Source organism: Phalacrocorax aristotelis, chromosome 25, assembly GCF_949628215.1.
Source record: "Phalacrocorax aristotelis chromosome 25, bGulAri2.1, whole genome shotgun sequence".
Taxonomy (NCBI): Eukaryota; Metazoa; Chordata; class Aves; order Suliformes; family Phalacrocoracidae; genus Phalacrocorax; species Phalacrocorax aristotelis.
In genome coordinates this window covers 311,851-331,081 of record NC_134300.1, presented here as the reverse complement: position 1 = coordinate 331,081, position 19,231 = coordinate 311,851, and the positions used below count along the sequence as shown (strand labels likewise).

At 60.9% G+C, this 19,231-nt stretch overlaps 1 protein-coding gene across 1 annotated transcript; it reads right to left on the bottom strand.

Annotated features, from left to right (window-relative positions):
* Window positions 1-6,894: 6,894 nt before the first annotated feature.
* On the bottom strand, window positions 6,895-18,868 carry LOC142048168 (maestro heat-like repeat-containing protein family member 2B). Its single transcript, XM_075074810.1, has 20 exons — window positions 18,856-18,868; window positions 17,319-17,458; window positions 16,046-16,168; window positions 15,323-15,488; window positions 14,827-14,925; window positions 14,119-14,273; window positions 13,653-13,796; window positions 13,008-13,100; window positions 12,435-12,504; window positions 12,210-12,323; window positions 11,649-11,722; window positions 11,184-11,303; window positions 10,258-10,365; window positions 9,903-10,062; window positions 9,466-9,506; window positions 9,024-9,165; window positions 8,240-8,292; window positions 7,692-7,799; window positions 7,322-7,441; window positions 6,895-7,118 (listed from the first exon to the last, which is right to left on the bottom strand). Exons 1-20 carry the CDS (start codon window positions 18,866-18,868, stop codon window positions 6,903-6,905), a joined length of 2,259 nt encoding a protein of 752 aa, XP_074930911.1. The 3' UTR covers window positions 6,895-6,902.
* Between the last annotated feature and the right edge of the window lie 363 nt (window positions 18,869-19,231).

Here is a 19,231-nt window from a genome sequence, read left to right as displayed (position 1 = left end):
ACCGCTCACAAGCAGAGGAGTCAGTCCCCAGGACGTTGTTTCCTGCTCTGTTTAGTTTCTCCACTAAGCACCTCAGGACCTGAATCCCAAGGGTGCTTCTCCCCAGGCTCCTCCACAGCTCCACCGTGTCCCTGCAAGGGAACAGACGTTCACCCCTGAGACCGTATCCCTGCAGGCCTGCAGTGACCTCCAACCGCCTCATCTGCAATGGGGCTTACAACGCCCCACTCACGGCAGAGACACAAGCACACAGCCTTGCAACGCTCAAAACTGTTCAGGCAGAAAAAGAAAGGACCTGCTGCTTAACAGGATCCCCCCAGCGCAAGCAAGTGCTGGGGTCTCCGTTTGACTGCAGCGAGGGGAAGTGCATGGTGCACGTACCTGTCCATGGGCAGACCTTTCTGGAGGAGACTGCTGATCGTGGGTTCCTGGTGAAATCTGGTGAGGAGAAACACCGCGTGGAGCAGGAAGGGCCTGTGGGTGCTCTGCTGCATGTAGGTGTAAAGGGTGTTCAGGATTTTTGGCACCTGCATGAAAGAAGAGGGAAAGAAGAGCTCGGTGCATCCTTTACCCCATCCTGTGGGGGCAGACACAGTCACTCAGCAACTGAGCAATGCCTGCTCCCTTGACAGAGCCCAGATCTAGCTCAAAACGTCACCCCTTCCACCCTGCCTGACCCTGGCCCACGTCAGGAGCTGAGGATGCTCTTGGCAATTGTGCACACGCACGTGCACTCACGCACGCGCTCACACGCACAGCCCCAGTCACTGCATGTGCTTGGGCCCAGCCATACGAGCAGCTGCGTGGCCTGTGCGCACACAGGAGACGGACGCGTTTCACACCCAATACTCGAATAACCCTCCCCACGTGCCTGTAGCGACGCAAGAGCAAGACCAAACACGCTCTTTGAGACCCTGAAGATGCCTTGCACGACCTCCGCCAGGCTACATGGCTCCTTCCAGAGGGACCCAGTTCTCCAGGACACCTTTCCTTGACTCCACCCTCTTCTCCCAAAGAGCCAAACCCTTCTGCACACAGAGGACCTTCCCCCGAAGGAAGGGGTGTTTGTTTGAGCCTTTCACAGCTAGAAGCCGTGGCCATGATAAGGACAAGGAGGCAGCCAGGCCCGTGGTGCAGACACAACCTGCTCTGCGCCTGGGGAAGCAGCAAGGGGTGACCCTGCAGACCGTGGATGCGGCACTCCCGCTGCCCGAAGCGGCCACGGGCTCCACAGGGACGGCACAGGGACGCCCTGCCCTGGCCGTAACAGCAGCCGCCTAACAGCTGGGTGAGCTTTAGCTCAGCTGGGCGCGCTCCTGTGGGCTGCCTCCCATCGTGGCTGTCACTGTGACTGACCCACTGAGTTAGCCTGGGCTGAGCGAGCTGCTGGTGACCCTAGAGCCCAAGCGGAGCGCAGCGGAGCAGGAGCGGAGGAGGAGAGCAGGAGCCTTGAAAGGGCAGGCACAGCCCGAGGCCAGCGGCTCCCAGGCCACTGACGGGCAGCAACTGGTGGCTAAAGGAAGGGCACCTGGCGGGCTGGGGAACACCGCAGTCGGGGAAAGCAGTGCGAGGAATGACAAGTGCCCAACCTGTGGAAAACCTAGCGTGCCCAGCAAAGCTCGGAGTCGAGGGAATTGGGGTCCAGTGGAGAAACAGCAGGGTGGAGTGGATCCCAGGGCTGGCAGGACTGACAGTGACCCTGGAGGAACGGGAGGAACGGCAAGGTTGCTGCCCCCCAGTGCCTCACACATGGGAAGGACCTGGGCCAACGGGAGACTTTGGACAAGAAGTGCCCGTATCCTTGTCACGGAGCAGACGCCAGCAGCAGGTGCTAATGTGCGACTTAGACCATCGGTAGCCCCTCGGTTCGCCATAGACACGGGGGTGTTTCTTCAGCCCATGCCAACTGCACAGGGTGTAGTGCGACAGCCGACAGGAGAAGAGACAAAGTCAAGTGGGAAAAAAAGGTCTCCTTTACCTCCTGGAGTATTTCCATTCTGCATTCCACCAGGAAGACGAACACCCACTCCCACACTTCTCTTGCACATGTGGGTGGGACATGCAGCAAGCTGTCCAGGACAGCAGTCAGAAAGTCTGTAGCCTGTGCTGGGGGGATGCATCTGCAAACAGCCTGGAGAGAAGTCGGGAATGGGAGAGACTGTGTCACAGCTCTGCTCCAGCAATGCGGAGAGGAGAGGAAACTTGATGGGACTGTTAGTTTCGGCAGTCGTGGAGGGGGCAATCACTTGACTCTCCTGCTGCCCATACAGCGCCGTTTACACCTGATGTGGCTAACCGACTTGGAAGCATCTTCCCCCCACGTTGTTTGCTCATATACCAAATTTGTGTTCTGACACGAGCACTCACACACACAGACACACACGTGCGCACAAACACACACATCGTGGCATCTGCTCCAGCAGGCCTAAAGGAGAGTCTTGTCTCAAAGCCGTCCTGGACAGCTCACTCTGGCAACAGCAAGAGACTCTGGAGGGGAGCAGGGATATGTGCAGGAGCCCAGGAGCTGGGCCCCCACCCTGCTGTTTTGTTACCTTTGCTATTTTGGTAGAGGCCTGCACCAGAGTGTTGGTGTCTGGGCTGTTCAGCTCCTCGCAAAGGCGCCTGATCTCATCTGCCTCAGGCACCACCTTCATGGTCTTGGCTGGAACAAACAGCAGGAGAAAAGAGGAGTCACGTCTACAGAAGCCCAACCTCTGGCCCCAGGTACCAATAAAGGAGAACCCAAGTGGTGGCAGTGAAGGCCACAGGGAAAGCCGGGGCCCTCCTCAACTCCGTGCCGCAGGATTTCCCAAACCAGAAGAATGCCTGACAAATCCCGGGCTGGAAAAAGCCTCTTTCTCCTTGAACTCTTTGCTGAGGCTTCACGGTTTCAGCAGCCTCTGCTCCCAGCAGCTGCATTCCCTATTGCCACACAGGCCACCGTCATCTCTGGGAGGCAGGAAACCTCCCCGTGTCTTCCTCAGCACAGGCAGACCCTGCTGCCTGAAGAGGAAAGGATGCAAACACAGTCCTTTGGAGCTCGAGGCCTGCAGCTCAGATCCCTCCTCCCTGCCCAGTGTGCTCTGGGCAGCAAATTGATTCCCTCTCTTGCGCTCAGCAAGAGATCTCCTCCCTGTCAGGGATGAGTCTGGAGACTTCCTGGCTAGCTGCCTGTCCGTCCAGGCTCAGGGCAGGGAGCGAGGGCAAAGGCACCCTCTGAAATGTCAGGGATCTCATCCGAGGGAGTTGTCTGACCACCCTCTTGTCTCTCCTGGAATGTGGACAGACGTGGAGGGGGACAGTCCCCAGCATTGGTGACAACGACCCGCTCTCAGGCAGCAGCGGGGGATGGCCCTGAGCACCCACCCTCACGCATGCCTGGGGGAGGTGGGACTCAGCAACCCTCTCCCAGGGGTCCTTCCTGAGATGGCCGGGGAGGCAGAGGGCTAACAGGGTGGGGGCACAAAACCAGCCGAGCATGTTGCCTCCCCCTTCCCTCCCAGCGGTGGGGCCTGGCCCCACGGGACCCTGGTGGCACCAGGCTAGGAAGGGAGGGAGGATCAGGCTGAGCAAGGCTGGGAATCGCCTGCTCTCCTCACCTTGCATTTGGAGAAGGTAGCCAAGGCAGAGCCATGCCCTCTGGTGGGACGTGGCCAGGCAGTCGCTGGTCAGAGTCCCCAGCAGTCCCACCAGGGAGCCCAACTGCTTGCAAGGACGTCCTGCCTGCAGGGGAGATCAGCAGGAAAAGGGTCGCAGGGAGCCCCAGCATCTGCTCGCCTCTACCGCCCATCCTGCTCCCTGAGCCGCTAGTGACCAGGCAGAGGGCCAGGCAGAAGGGCTGTCCCATAATCCCAGGAGCCCCAAAAACCAGTATCTGCTTGGGCAGGGCTCCCTTCCGGGGCCAGGAATCACCGTGGGAAGGGGGCACCAGGGCACGCAGAGCGGTCCCTACTCACCATGAGCTCAAATCGCTCCTTGCAAGCTCCCAGCACGTGGGCGCAAACGTGCAGGGCTCTCTCCCGCTCCCATTCTTTGGCCGAGGTGAGCCAGCCCTTCAGGACCTGAGGCAGGGTGCATCTCTCTCACAACAGGCATCTTCCTCTCCCTGAGATCCCTCCCCCTCTCCCTCCTTCTCTGGCCCCTTCCCGGCGTGGCCCCTGGCCCCACCAAGCACTGCCACTGCAGCCTCCACCACCTCGCTCTCTCCAGCCGCCTCCGCCCTGAGCCAGGTGTTGCTTCCTTGCCAGCGTCTCCCAGCTCCAGCCTTCCCCCAGGCTGCTCTCACCCACCTCTGGGCTGGCTCTTGGCGTTCCCTCCGGCAGGGCCCACTTCTCTGCCGGTCCTGAGGCTGTCCCCCAGCTCAGACCCTGGCCCCAGCAGACGCACAGCCTCAGAGCGAGGAGCCAAAGCCCCACTTTCCCGTAGGAAAGGTATCCACCTCCTATCACCCTCTAAGGCCTCGATTCTCTGCCCCACAACACTTTCCCTGTTGCCCCATGGCTACTCACGTGGACCATGTCGTCAAAGCAGGCAGAGGTCTCCTCTGCCTCCAGAAGGGTTCCCATGAGATGGCCCAGATCTTCCAAGCCTCTCCTGTGCAGAAGCTGAAAGCAGCAGAGCAGAGCTGAGGTTCTGCATCCTGGGGGCTGCCAGGGCGCACTGTGGAGGGAGCCTGGGCCAGAGGTGGGCAGGCACTGGCCGGTGGGTACCTGCATGTTCACAGCTGCCCTCACTGTCTTCCTTCCCCTGTTCATCCGCGCCTTGGAAGGACAGGACAAGACGCTCTGGCAGCACACTGACAGCAGCTTGCGACTTTCCTCCCTACTCAGAGGTGGCCGCAGCTTGCTGGACGGAGGAAAATGGAAGAGAAGACAGACAGGGGATTTATTAGCCCTCTCCAGAGAGGCTTAAACCACAACTGGGTTCTTCCTAATCAAGGGCCCCATACCCAACAGCCCCAGCCCATGGCAGCGAGCACTGCCTTCAGCTCCAGCAACTCCTGCCTCCTCCCAGGCAGCCGGCAAACCCCCGCCCCTGGTGAAGGAACCCCTGGGGCTCCCTTCCTTTGGGAGACACCTGAATGCTGAACACCCTCCCACTCCACAGCCCCCGCAGCTGCCGGCCCCATGCTCAAGGCCACTGGGGCTGCCCCAGCCAGCTGGGATGGGGCACACTGGGAGTCCCCAGAGCCTGGGAACAGGCCTCACCTCAACTCCTCCAGGGCCTGAAACACTCCATACACCAGGGAGTCGCAGGGCTCCCGCTTTATCCAGTCCTGCAAGTCCCAGGAACACAAGCACAGAGTTGGCAGAGGGCAGGGACGTGGGACAGCCCTCCCACCTCCCCTGGGGACAGGCTCTGCCACCAGGCCTGGGCAGACACTGCCCCACGGACCCCCAAAGGCACCGCAGGAGGGACCCTGCTCTCCAGCCACAGCCACCCAGCACCAGCACTCAAGGGCCCCACCAGCTCGGGACACAGCTCCAGGAGCTGGCATGAAGCCGAGAGACCATCGTGCCTCTGGGGAAACCAGTCCGATGGCGCAGCCCAAAACTGCCCCGTGCAACTGCCCCAGCTATGGGCACTCACCAGCAGGGTCCGCGTCGCCTCCTGCTTTAAGGAGAGCTCAAAGCTGCCGCAGTCGCCCACAGCCTGGATGGCACAGCTGACCTCGGTGATGCTCTGCACCAGGGCGAGCTTGAGCTGCGATGCCTGAGGCCAAAGAGAGCAAAGCACCCCTTGAACTCTTTCCAGAGCTGGGAGGTGGAAGAAGAGCATGGGCAGGGGAAACCCATGGCGAGGTTGGATGTGGACGTTGAGGACAAACCCTTCCTTGGGAGATCTTTAGAAAGAGACTGTCCGTCTCGGTACACCCCAGGCCCAAGGGGCTGGAGCTGGGGCTCCCACACATCCCTGCCCTGTGTGCCCCGCACTCCTACCCTCTGTTTGGCTGTGGAGAGCCGCAGGATGTTGCCCATGATTCCTTTATCCACGCGGCTGAGCAGCTGCTCCTTGGGGGCATGCCATGCGATGCCGCTGTAGGTGCGCATGAGAACAGCGCAAGTGGCCTGAGCTCGCTCCATAGTGTGCTGCTGCCGTACCTGTGTTGACAGAGATGACCTGAGACATTAGCCCCAGGACTCCTGCGGCTCCTGCAGCAGGGCCTGCCCCACACCTTCACCAGCTCTTTGTTTCCCTGGGCACCTCCCAGCAGCTCCCCGAGCTGCTCACTGAGCTGCGAGCTCCAGGGCCGGGAGCTGTTTCCGTCCCGCAGCTTGGCTTCTTGCGTGGCGATGGGCAGGAAGTGCAGCCAGCATCCCACACACTGCTGGCTGTTTCACCACTGATTTGAGAGGTCCGGGAACTGTCTGGAACCTTTCTGTGGAAAGGTATCTGACATAGCCTGTCACGGTCCTGCTCAGAGACACCCAGCCTGTGCAGGTCAGCGGTACAGATGAGCCCAGCCTCTTTGCCTTCCCAGGCCAGGCTACACCGCGCTCTCTGCAGGGCCCTGTCCGGCCCTGCCCTGCCCTGCCCTGCCCTGCCCTGCCCTGCCCTGCCCTGCCCTGCCCTGCCCTGCCCAGAAAGGCTTCCCCACAGCCCCGAGGTGGGGATCAGAGCAAGCGAGACCTCGCCAGGCTCCTGCTCCCAGCCCCCGGCTTTGAGGAAGAGGCACAGTGTCACACCGCGCGCACCCCATCTTGTCACCAGCTCCTGCTGAACTTCAGTCGGGGCAACGTGGCTGCAAGCAAGCAACCGCTGCAGCTGCCCCAGCTGGGTGGCTCTGATCCACCAGGTGCCAAACCCCATCCTTTCCAAAGACACCTCAGGGGCCGCAATGCCAGGACGGCCCCTCTGAAACACAGGTCTCGGGTACCTTGGGTACCTACAAGAGGGCTAATCTAAAGGCACCTGCCGCAGTTTGCCTGCTGCAGCCGTAGAAGTGGAAAGAAGGCCAAAAAAAGGAAAGGCAAACAAAATCCTGGATCCTTTACCTTCCAGCCCATGGAAGTCTGATAGAACCAGTCCCTGGTGAGAGCAGCAGAGAACATGGTCACCGTGTCCAAAACCAGGTGGAAGTGGTTCTCGGCAGCATGGGCCACAACAGATATCATTCCCTGCAGTCACAGAGAAACAGGGAGTCAGCTCCTGCCCAGGCACTCAGCCATGGCCAGTGACAACGGCCAGGCAGGACGCTGCAGCGAGGGGGAAATGGCAGCAACAGGGAAATCACGGAAATCTGGAGCAGGGCCAGCAGCAGCCCTCCCTCTCCCCCAAGAACAGGCAGGGCATGCTCAGGAGGACATGAGCATCAGCTCACCTGGACCTCAGACAACTCCACAGGGTTTGTCTCCTGGAGGAACCTCAGCACCTGCCTTTGGACGTGTCTGAGGTCCTGACAACCTGCCAGCGCCGTCCCAAGAGCCTTGTGCAGGAATGGCTGAAAGAGAAGAGGCCGAGCCTAAGATGCGGTCATGGCGTGGCCTGTCAGGAGAGGGCTGGCCCCAGACGGACCCGACGACCCCTGGGAGCGGGCAAGGCCAGCCGCGGTGCCAGGCTGTAGCCAGACACTGGGGCAACCTGGGGGGAAGTGCCTTCTGGGGGCAAGTGAAGGGGGAGCAGTGAAAAAACCGCCTGTGTGGGCAGAGCACCGGCGCCAGCCCAGCCCCAGCGCGGGGCAGGAGACACACCTTCTCCCAGGAGCTGGGGGCAGAGCTGCCCAGCTGCTGGCTCAGCTCCTGGCTCAGGCCCACGGTCCACGCCTTGTCCTCGATGGGCTCCAGTGAGGCTCGCAGGAACTGGGGTGAACAGGAGAGGAAGCGAGTCTTCCCCTGACCTTGGCCAGGGCACTTTCCACGGCGCGTATCCCGGGATGCTGCTGGGGGAGAGCTGCTGCAAACAGCAGCTTCTTCCCCCACCCCACCCAGCCCTCTTGTCACCAGCCTCCCTCTTCTCCTACCACCTCAGGGGAGACCCCCCGGCACGGCGGACATCGGGGAGGAGGCAGTGCTAAGGCACGTGCCACAGCGTTAGAGGGCATTAGCCATCAGCCGTGGCACATGTGCAGACAGCAGCTCCTCTGAGCGGGCAGGCACCTACTGCGGGGGGAGGCGCAGGGTGCTCAGGAGGTGTCCCCACCTCCTGCTGCCCACACAGGCAGCCCTGAGCTTCCTCGCACAACTTTGCCTGCTCCCTCTTCTCCCCCTCTACTTGTGACACCGCGCCAAGGATGCTGTACCTTAAGCACACGGTGCTCCCACTCTGCAGAGTCCAGGGAGCTCTCAGTTCTTCCTAGAAAGCAAGAAGAAGCAAAAGCTCTTGCTGCTGCTTAAGCTCACACCAATGACAAGCCCGCTGGTCTCCTCTGCGGCCAGACCTCCCAGAAGTCCCAGGCCATCAGGCTACAAAGGGCCTACAAGCACCTACATTGTGAGGCCAAAGATACAGGCGGGGTCTCCCAGGGGCCTTTGTCAAAGTCGTTTGTCAGAGCCACCGATTCAAGCTGGGGAAGGACGCACTGACCACAGCTGATCCCCACTGCTTGACTGCAGCTCCCAGAACAACTCTGACCACTGAGTCGCAGCACGCACCAGCCACACACATTTCCTTCTTCATCACCCACCGCTTCCTGCCCGTTTCAGCCCTGCTCCCAGGCTAGTGCCAAGGACAGCTGCTGCAAACCTGGCCTGGCCTGGGGACTTGGTCCTCCAAAGCCAGAGGCTGGAACCCCTCCAGGAGCGCCAGTCCTGCCCCTCTCCCAAACACCAAGTCAGGCAGGACATGGGGGTGCCACCAAGACCTGCTGTCCAAGGGGACATCAGTGGCCCCGTCCATCCCCTGGGCCCGGTTGACACCGGGGGAACAGATGCCCCCAGCCTCAGTGCTGGCTCCCTGGAAGCAGAAAGGCAGCAGAGCAAGTGCAGGGGAACTGGGGACAACTCTCCTCCGTCACACTGGCAAGCTGCATTTTCCTGCCCCCCTCTCCCTCCCCGCCAGCCTCTTCCTCCTCACCCACACTTTACCTTCCAGGTACTGCAGCAGGAGGGGGACCTCGGTTGCCCACACCGCCCCCAAGGCTCGGTGGATCCTGCCGTGGAGGGCCTGCAGCAGCCGCAAGGCAGCGACTGCGCGTTCGCCACTCCTGTAAGGAGCTGCGGCCACCACCTAGGCGAGGACAGGAGAGAAGAGTCGCTCCTGCTGCCAGAGCCACAGCTTCTCCCGGGAAGGAGGGGAGGAGGGAGCTCGGGAGCTCGGCGCTGATCGGCCAGCAGCGGGCGGCCAATGGCTTCACCCGGGGCGCTGCCAGTCCCGAGGAAGGAGCGGGATCCCTGATGGGCTCGGGCAGGCGCGGGCACGCTGCCGCCTCCTTGGGGGCTCCCAGCACTGGATTAAGAGCATCTCTGTCCCAGGTTCTCCCACCACCCCTGTCCAGAAAAGCTCTTTCTCCAGGGCCCTGCTACTCACCAGCAGTCGAGCCAAGAGGGCCTGGGGAGCCGGCAGCTGGGCTGCGGGAAGGAAGAAAGGCTGGGTGAGCTGATGAGCCCCCACAGTGCCCTGCCCCTTGTACCTCCTATGACCCACACAGGGCTGAGGGCTGAGAGCAGCAGCGCTGCCACAGCGCTGGCCTGAGGGTTATCCCCAGGACAGCCCAGCATGAGACGAAGGCAGCTCCAGCATGGCCAGGAACGAGCCCCGGCTCACCAGGAGAGTGCTGCGAGCAGGAGAGACAAGTCTCTGTGCTGGGCAAGGGGCAATGTAGGGCAGAGCCCCCCACGCCCAGCAGCAGAGCCTGGCTCTGCCCTTTGGTTTCCTGGGCTCCTGCTCAGGGCTGGTGGGGCACAGGGAGACATGGACTGGCCCAACCCCCTGCCAAACCCAGCAGCACTCACTGGGGCTCCTACCTTGCTCCTGGGACTCTGTGGCATCTGTCTCCTCCTCTTCTTCCTTGCACCCTGCTCTCTCCCGTCTCTCAACTAGGGCTTGGAGGCAGTGGGAGAGCGGGACCAGCATGCCACTGTACTGGGCTGGCACGACATACTGCAGCAGCCTCGGCCACAGGAGCTGCAGAGAAGAATGGGGCAATTCACCACACTGGCATTTCCACTCAGCTCCAGGACAAAAAGGATGGTCTGCATTTCCCCGAGCCTTGTGCACTTCAGCACGCATGAGGGGAGAGGCTCAGGGCATGAGAGAGCACGAGGGAAAATGTCCTGAAGGCAAGAAGTAGCCACAGCAGCAGCGCACAGGGCGGCTTACTCGTGTCATCCCTCTCAGAGAGACATCCAGCGAGCCCAGGATGTCCATGCACAGGGCTCGAAGAGCTCCATCCTCCTGGGTCTCCCAGGGAAAAAGGCCTCCTGCCACCTGCAAGACAGAGTTGGCAAAACCCCCATTACGCTCAGGCCCTGACCGACAAGGCTCAGGCACGACTCACTAGGGCTCCTGCGCCAGCCTCCTGGCAGCCCTGGCTGCAGCACGTCCAGCCCAATGGATGGGGAGGAGCATCGGAAGCCCTTTCCTTATCCCTGCTCCCAAACCAGAGCCTCTCTGAGCCTCAGAGCAAAGCGATGCACACGGATCTCTCGGCTAGGGGATGCTCTGGCCAGAGGGCAGATCCTTGGCAAGTCAGCAGGAAGCTCGGCCCTCCCCAGCTTTCATCATGAAAATGCTCACTGAAGGGACGGCCAAATGGCCTGTCCCCTTGCCAGAAGCGGTGTGGGCCCCCAGACTGCTCTCAGATGGACAGGGTGTGCTTTGGAGGGCCAGAGCTCGACAACACCACAGAAAGCTCTTCTAGCCAGGCCCACCCGTCTGCACTGGCTGCCTTTGGGTGATGGTCCATGAGCATTTAAGGACGGAGGATGTCCTGTCCCTGCAAGCCCTTCCCTTTGCAAGGCGGCTTTGCGGAAGGCCCCTGTGGGCACAGCTCAGCCCGTGGGGTGTGCAGGCAGCCCCGCAGTCCCAGGTGGCACGCCCGGGTGCAAACCCACGTCATCCGGTGACATCTCCACCAACATCAGCACAGACACCCACGAGGAACGGCCATTTGGAGGCCGCTCTGATGGCAGTGCCGGCAGTGATGGCCCTGCAGCGTGAGCCCTCCGTGGCCAAGGACGCCTGCAGGAGCTCTCAGCACAGCCCATGCACCGGTCAAAGGCCTGGGTGTCCTGCTCTGCACTTACCAGTCTGCCCGAGGTCCGGCTGAACTCCGTGAAGATGTGCCCCACCACATCCCATGCCCAGCAGCTCTGGCAGACAGAGCTGAGCAGCTCCCTGATGAACTCCAGAACTGCCCTCCGCACCTGCCCAGGGGAGAGGGTGGTTACGACCTTCCTGTTCAAACCCCAAAGGGAAGCCACCTTTGCTTGGGGGCAGCCTTTGAAGTGGCTCGCAGAGGCATGACGAGCGCATGGCAGGAGCTTTTGCTCCTGCCGTCAGGGCTGGGCTTTAGCACGAGGCTGCACGGGCGTTTGCCCCACAGAGCACAACGACCTCCCCACTCCACTCTGTCAGCTCTTCCCAGGGAGGAGCCATCACCCACCTCCTGGGCAACGTGCTGGCGCTTCCCCAGGCACCCCAGCTCTGCCCCAAGGGTAAGGGTTTCTCTGCCTCCCCTGATGGCACCACCCCTACCCACACCAGCTCACCTGGGCACTGGGGTCATCGCACACTGACCCCACAGCCTCCACCACCTGGGGCAGCTTCTCTCTCGTCGCAGGTGCTGGAAGAGATGTGGAGAGGGGGGCGTTGAGGCACAGCCCTGATGGCAGAAGGGATCCCTCAAAGCTTCCAAGCACACCAAGGGGACAGAAAACGGGGCCTGACTCTGACTTCACAGGAGGCAGCGGTGTAGCCAGAGCAACTCTGTTTCTAGAGGCGCAGCTATTTTATAGGGACTGAAAACTAGGGTAATATGGCAACACAGAGGATGAGAGAAACGTCGTGGGTACAAGCAGCTCCTCTGCACACCAGCCCACCCACCATCCCACCAGCCTGCCCGTGTTACCGAGCTTGGAGCACCGCCCCTGGTGTGCCACCATTCCTAACTGCCGGGGCAGAGCTCGAGCCCTGTCACGGGGCATCAGCTCGGCTGGGGGACCTGCTCCTTGCAGCTCCTTTTGGGTGCAGGAGCACCAATTTCAGGCCATTCCTGCTCCCAGCCCAGCAGCCCCAGCCCCTGCCTTGTGTCCCTGCTCCATGGCACTGACCGTCAGAGCGGACCAGCACTGCCAGCAGGCCCACGGCTGCCACGCGACCGGCCTCACTCCCACCGCTCAGCTGGGAGCGTAGAAACGCGACAGTCTCCTCGGCGTACATTTGTGCTGCAGGGAAGAAATCGCATTCTGCATTAGCAGGCAGCTTCCCCTGACCGCCAAGGACAGGGAGAGAGCTGCCACAGCACGGCGGGGCATCGCCCAATCTCCTCTTCTTACCCTGCAGCACGACACAGCGGGACAGCACTGCCTTATGGGCCGGGCCCGGCTCTTTGGTCACATCAGAGAGCTGTGGGAACAAGGTCCGTTTTAGAGAAAGTCACATCAGTGTTGAAAGGGGCTGAAAAGAAATTGTGCTCTCAGCTCCCCTCTCCCTGGGCACTCTGGGCACGGGACCCACAGCTGAAACCCAGCCCACTCCACAGTGGCCCCCCTGGGCATGCACAGAAGTTGCAGCCGCCCAGGCTGCCCAGGAGCTGAGGCTGAGCAGCGTGAAAAGGTGTCGTCACTCCAGAGTCCTCCTGCAACTTGGCCGAGAGGGAAATTGCTGTGGGAGCTGGGCTGTCCCTCAGGCCCATTCTAAAGAGCCAGGGTTAGGCCTCCTGCAGCCTTAACGTGGCGCCTGCACCACAAATCCTGGCGTGCTCCTGGCCTGCAGGAAGGTCCTTGCGGAGGGACGCCCTGCCCTGCCCTGCCCTGCCCTTCCTTGCCTGCCAGCTGGCAGGTCTTTCCCCTCCATGGCAATCAGGTGTGCAGGCCCCAGGCCAGCGGCAGGGCGCAGGCTCCCCTTACCTGGCGGTGCGCAGCAGTGCTGATGGCAAGAGCCGTGCCCCGTGGGACTGGGGTCTGAACTCCCTCCAGCGTCTCCAGGACATAGCTGAGGCTCTACAAGAGAATGGGGGAGGAAGAGGAGGCTAAAGGCACCTTGGGAAAGGAGAAACCCAGCACATCTGTGATAAGGGCAGTCCCTAACACCAGCTCCCAGGGAAAACACCAAACCCTCCCGCACGGGGCTTCTTGTTTGTCCTCCCCTCAGTGTGCCATCGGGAGGGTCTCTTTCCTCTGAACAGAGCTCAGTCTTGGCAACTCAGTTTCCCAGCACTTCCCACTCACCAGACCTCACCCCTCACTGGATGGGACTGGACGTGGCCCTGGGCATTAGGGCAAAGCTCTTCCCGCACGCAGAGCCCCAGGGAGGTGGCGATGCCTCCCTTCCTGAGAAGATGAGCCCTAGGGACTCTTGCCTCCCTCCTCGCCCCCTCTGGGTTGCTCTTCTCTTGCCCAAAGAGCACAGGAAGCCCCAGGCCTCCTCTGCTCTCCCTGTTCCTTCTCTAAGGGCTTCCCACCTCCCCCTGGCACCCCACAGCTCCTCAGCGCCTCGCGGCATTCGCATAGACCCACCCCAGCAGCCACGCCAGGCCCTGCGCAGCACCTCACCTTGGTGACCCGGGAGGTGTCTCGGACCTCCCGATATTGGTGCAGGAGCCAGAGGAGCTGCTCCCAGGCATGCTCTCGGTGCTGCTCCTCACGCAGAAGGACACTCATCATGGCAGCCACCGCCCCGAGGACAGCCTGCTTGGCCTGAAGATGGAAGGCGGAGGCTCTGCTTGGAGGGCTGAAGGACTGCCTAGTGCTCAGCATCCCCTAGACACCACTCGGCCCTTCCCACAGAGAGGGGTCTCCCTTTCCTTTCTGCCCTGCAGGAGAAGGGCTCACTCCACAGGAGAGAGGCCATTTCCCCACGCTGCCCTCCCTGCAGAAAGGCCCCAGGACCCGGCTGCTTCCCCACAGCGAATCCCCCTTCCCTCCCCACTCTGCTCGCACCCCACTGGGCAGTGACGGACCCACCGACGTGGACATCCCCCGCCACAGCCTCAGTTGTGGAAACCAGCGCTTCTCTCACCTCTTCCTCCCTGCAGTCCAGCCAATTTTCCACCACAGAGCAGAAGACCGGGTAAATGGCTTCAGAGAACCGTGCCGCTGCCCCTTTGCGAGGGAAGGAGCATTGCTCCCGGTTGCCAAAGTACGTATTGACTCCTTTCGACCATTGCTCCAGAACTGCGCCAGGAGAAAGGAGAAGGGAGCATGTGAGAGTCTGCTGCAAGGACCGTACCTTGCACTCTCCTCCAAGCCTGCTTTAAGGACAGATGCAGGTTTGGCAGGGCTCAGCCCAGGACCAGATCTCAGTCTGAGGGCAAGGTGTGCTCTTGAGGTGTCTGGACTCAAACAGCCCACTGTTTCCTCCTCTCCATCGTACCTTCTCCTCCCCAAAGGCCCCTTCCCCTCCAGCGTTTCTCACTGCAGCCCCTTCTCTTCCCTTCCCACACATACGCCCTTTCAGAGCAGGGATTTTAATCCCAGAGGAAAGCAGGGGAACAGAAACCGTCGGAAGGGACCCAGGAGTTCCACCGTGCAGCACCACTGTGTCCTACCCATAGAAAACTCCTGGCCTTCTCTTGCTCCTTCTACACACTCGCAGCAGTTTGGGATCACCAAGGCCTGACCTCGCTGTGGGCTGACACCCACAGTGTTCCCTCTGAGATCATACGGCGGCACCAAAGGCCACCCCAGCCCCTACCCCTGGGGCCCCGGCCAAGGAGCTGACACTCACCACTGCAGACGGCGCACAGGATCCGGCCACTCCCCACCCGGCTCAGCACGGCGCGCAGGGCGAGCAGCGTCATTCCCACAAAGGGGATGCACTGCAGGGCTGCAGAGAAGGCAGGGACAGCGGGACCGAGAGGGTCAGTGAGAGGCACAGGAGACTGGGGGGTCTGTCCCTGGCAGGGCTGGGGCTGCAGGGCCATGCAGGATGTGCCAGAGGGCGTGGGGAGGGCTGCCTTCCCCAAGGGGGACGCAGGGAAGCTCTTCGGCGTAATGGGGAGGACAGTGTGGGGCAGAGACCCCACGGGTTTGTCTCTAGCATGTTGTCACCCTTCGGGAACTGGGATCAGGCTGGTAAGGCAAAGCTGCGAGCCGGGCCTGGCACACAGAAAGGAGGCACGACAACTCCGTGGCCCCCCAGTTCAACACAGAGCGTTTAGGGAAGGCGAGGATCCCTTCTCCCCGTATCACAGACCCAAACCAGGAGGCTGAGGGTGCCGTACCGTAGCTGTGGGCCATTTTGCCCAAGGTGAGGAGCACAATCTCATCAGGGACCTTCCCCATGGCCTTCAGGTGGCTCTGGAGCTCGGACATGACAAAGTGGAAGTGGGAGCGGGCCAGAGCCACCAGGACATCACTAGCAGCCATCTTCACGTCACCTGCCACACCCTGCAAAAGCGTCACAGGTTAGACACTACCGAGAAAAAGGCTGAGGCACTCAGACAGGCTGAATGACCCCGTCTCCTCTGGAAGACCCCTCGGGGCAGTTGTCCTCAGGGCTGGGCAGCTGCCACCTCTTGTACCCTGGAGCAGGCGAGCAGCTCCCTGGCGAGACAAGGGCATCTCTCCCCCAGCACAACGCTGTGCTGCTGGCCCCTCTCCCTCTCCACGGAGATGCCAGGAACAAACTGTCACAGACTCACACCCCACCGGGACCTCTCTGTGCGGCTGGTGGGCTCCCATGGCTCTTCCTCAAGGCAGGAGAAATAACCTTGAGCTTGAACCCAGCTCTCGCTCAGTTAGAAACGGCCCCGAGGCAGCTTCTCTGCACAGCTCCCTGCATCCCCTCTCCAAATCCTCTGTAACGACGAGTCCCCAGAGCCTCTCCCTGAGCACCTCCGCTGGGTCTGAATAACCAGGGAACACCTCTGCACCACTCTGTGCTTCCCCCAAGACCGGGGGCGGAGGCAGGCTGCTTTGGTGGCCTTGAAGGAGAACAAGCTCACCTGGGCTGCTCGCATGTCACTGGACGCCTCTGCTATCAGGCGGTTCACAACACCGCTCGTCAAACAGCCGTCGCCTCCCTGCAAGACGCTCTCCAGCTCCCGGTATGTCTCCACTCGCTCACCCTGAGGACAGACCGCAAAGGGGAGTGATGCAACTTGCTTTGCCCTCCTTCTCAGGGAGCCACGAGAGAGACCTGGTGCCCCCCAAATCATCTGTGGGACACAGGCATGAGGTACGAGCTGCAGGCATCGGTCGGGACAGCCACAGGGAACAGCAAGATCTTCTGCAGCGCCTCTGACACTAGCAGAGAGCCAGGCGGGGAGATTGACTCCGGCAGGGTAAAAGGCCATGCGGGAGCCTAGGAAGTCACTCCTGAGGGTGGGGAAGGCGGAGGTCAGAGGGAAAGCACCAGGCAAGGAAGAGTGTGGCTGTTCGCTCAACTCCTGCCCAGATTTTGGCTACCTCAGCTCACATTAAGGCTGATGTATGCTGGGAGCAGTGCCATTAGGTCAAGGCGAGAGCACCACGTAGGCAGGGCAGGTGGCCGGAAAGAGCTAAAGGGCCGTGATGCAGCCCTGATCACCTGCAGATTCCTGTCTGCGGCGGCCATTATCTTTTGTCCGGCAGTTTCCTCAGAATCCACTAACTTATTGAAATGCTACAGACCAAACCTCCAAGCTGGAGGGTATAGAACATGGGCTTACTCAAAAACCTTTTGAAGGAGATCCAACAGCCGCTGAACTGCCGAGGCTTTTGTGCTTCCCGGTGTGATACAGGGGATGCCCACACCGTGACGGAGGAGGAAGGATGAGCCCTCTCACCGTCAGCAAGGTAACATTCTCTTTTTTGCTCATAGGTGCACAATATTAAGAGTTCTAGGTTGCAAGTGATGAGACCTTATGACTTGACTGGTGAATAGGTGAATTCCGGTGATATAGACCAGTCTGGGCACCAGTCTCGCACGCGCAGGAGCACCGGAGCTGGGACAGTTCCCCAGCCAAAGCTAAGAAGGGACCTCGGGCACTTGGGCAAAGGCGCTGGAGAGATGCTGGGATTTATGCCAGAGGCTTTGCCTTGCCCAGGAGAGCACTGCAAGCTCCTGGGGAAAGGAGCGTGAAGCGGTCGCATTAGTCCAGGTTGAGGGGGCAGGAACGGTGCTGGGGGACGACGTGCTTGCAGGAGGGCAGAGGTGCTGTTGGGTGAGATCCCCCTCTGCCACGGCACCTGGCGAAGCCAGGGGCATGGAGGGGAGCCCTCAACTCCCCGCCTCACCTCATTGTCTTGCAGCTGCTTTAGCAGAGAAGTCCCGGCAGCCGCAAAGGTGGTGACAGCCGCAGGGACGGTTCCCGTTGCACTGCCTCTGTCCTCAGAACGCTCAGGGCTGGACTGGGAAGCCACACATGGGCACAGAGCTGGAAGGAAAGACAGACATGGTTTTGCTGGTTGCAGGGCTTCGCACCGGGGAGGGGTGAGGATCTCCCCAGGCACTAACAGCCTGTGCCGACTGTACTGGCAAGAGGGCAGTCAGTGGGGTTAGGGGAGGGAGCCTTCCCCTCACTGTGGCACTGGGAAGACCACCTTGGGGGACTGGGCCCATTCTGGGCTCCCCAGGGACAGAACAGAGCAAAACGCTGGAGGCCCTGGGCTGGCCAGGGGACGGACATGGGGCTCTGCAAGGAGAGGCCAGGAGGACTGGGGCTGGGCAGCCCCGGCAAGAGCCGGCCAGGCCAGGTTGTCTCTGGTCAGTCCCCAGACGCCCCACGGAGGGCAGGGAGAGGACAGAGCCAGAGCCCTCTCGGAGGTGCCTGGCAGCACGATGAGAGGTGACGGGGACGCAACCCCCAGCACCCGGCTGGGACAGACATTGCCTCCAGCAGGCATCAGCCCCCAACCTCCCGCCAGCCCCTCACCTCTGAGCACTCTCATCCTCCCCATGGCAGCAGGATCTCTGGACTGACGCACTGCTCTCTCCGGGCAAAAGCCATGAGAAAGTGGGGCAGCACCAGCCCCAGGAGGGAGATATAGAGCCCAGCCATTGTGACCCCGCTGCGGAATGCGGCACCTCACAGAGGGCTGCTGTGACATGGGGACATGTGCTGGGGACACACCGTGGGACAAGGACCGGACACAGCAGCACCCTGGGGACCCCCACAGGCCCAGAAAGGCAGGATTTCCTCTCCATCACTTGCATTCACTTGTGGTCCTCAAGCAGTTTTAACAAAGTCTTTCTCCAGACAGCCCTTCCCAGCTCTGTCCCCAATCCACGTCCCCCCTCCAGGGATCCAGCCCTGGAAACATTCACGGTCAGGTGTGACGGGGCTTTGAGCAACCTTGTCTAGTTGTGCCATGTCCCTTCTCATGGCAGGGGGGTTGGACTAGATGACCTTTAAAGGTCCATCCAACCCAAACTATTCCATGTTTCCATGATTCTATGACCCAAGGCAATGTGGTCTCAAGGGGACTGACCTGGCCTTTGCCCTCTGCATTTTCTCGCCCCGGTTTTCTCCAAAGAGGATGGCCCTGCCTGTGTCTGTGTGTGCCCTGCCCTATGTCTCCTCCAAGAATAGTTGCTCCCATTCTCCAGCCCAGACCAAATAGGGCAGAGAACGGAGACCTCCAACCCATCAGACCCAACTGTGCCACAGAAAGACAAAGGAGACTCGTATTCAAACGGAATATCCTTTTGCTGTTTGCTGGACTGTGGATGAGCACGGGGAAGCTGACCTTCCTAGGTGGTTTCTCAGCTCAAATCCAGATGAAAGGATGACCAGAACTGCCACCTCTACCACAGTAGGAAATGCACACCTACCCAAGCCCTTCATGCTCCTAGGCAAGCCTGTGGGCTCAGAAAGAAATGTCCATACAGTCCTCTGGTCTTTATGAAAGGCTGCGTACGTGCTCATCTCTTGGATTTTTGGGTGTGGGGCCGTGTGTGGGGGGGGGTTACCCCTTAAGACAGGACACAGGCGAATCAAGACAACTAGCTGGTATCTGAGCGTAGTTTCCCAGGCTGGGCTGTCTGACTCTGCCTAAAGAATAAGGGAGTGGGTTAGGCTGCTGCTGCGCCCTGCAAGAGAGGTTGGTCTGCAGATGTCAGTTTTGGAGCTTGTGAGCAACGGGAGGACAAACTGGCCGTTACTCACATTAGTCATTCCACACCGTGGCCATCACTCCTCCTGGGAACA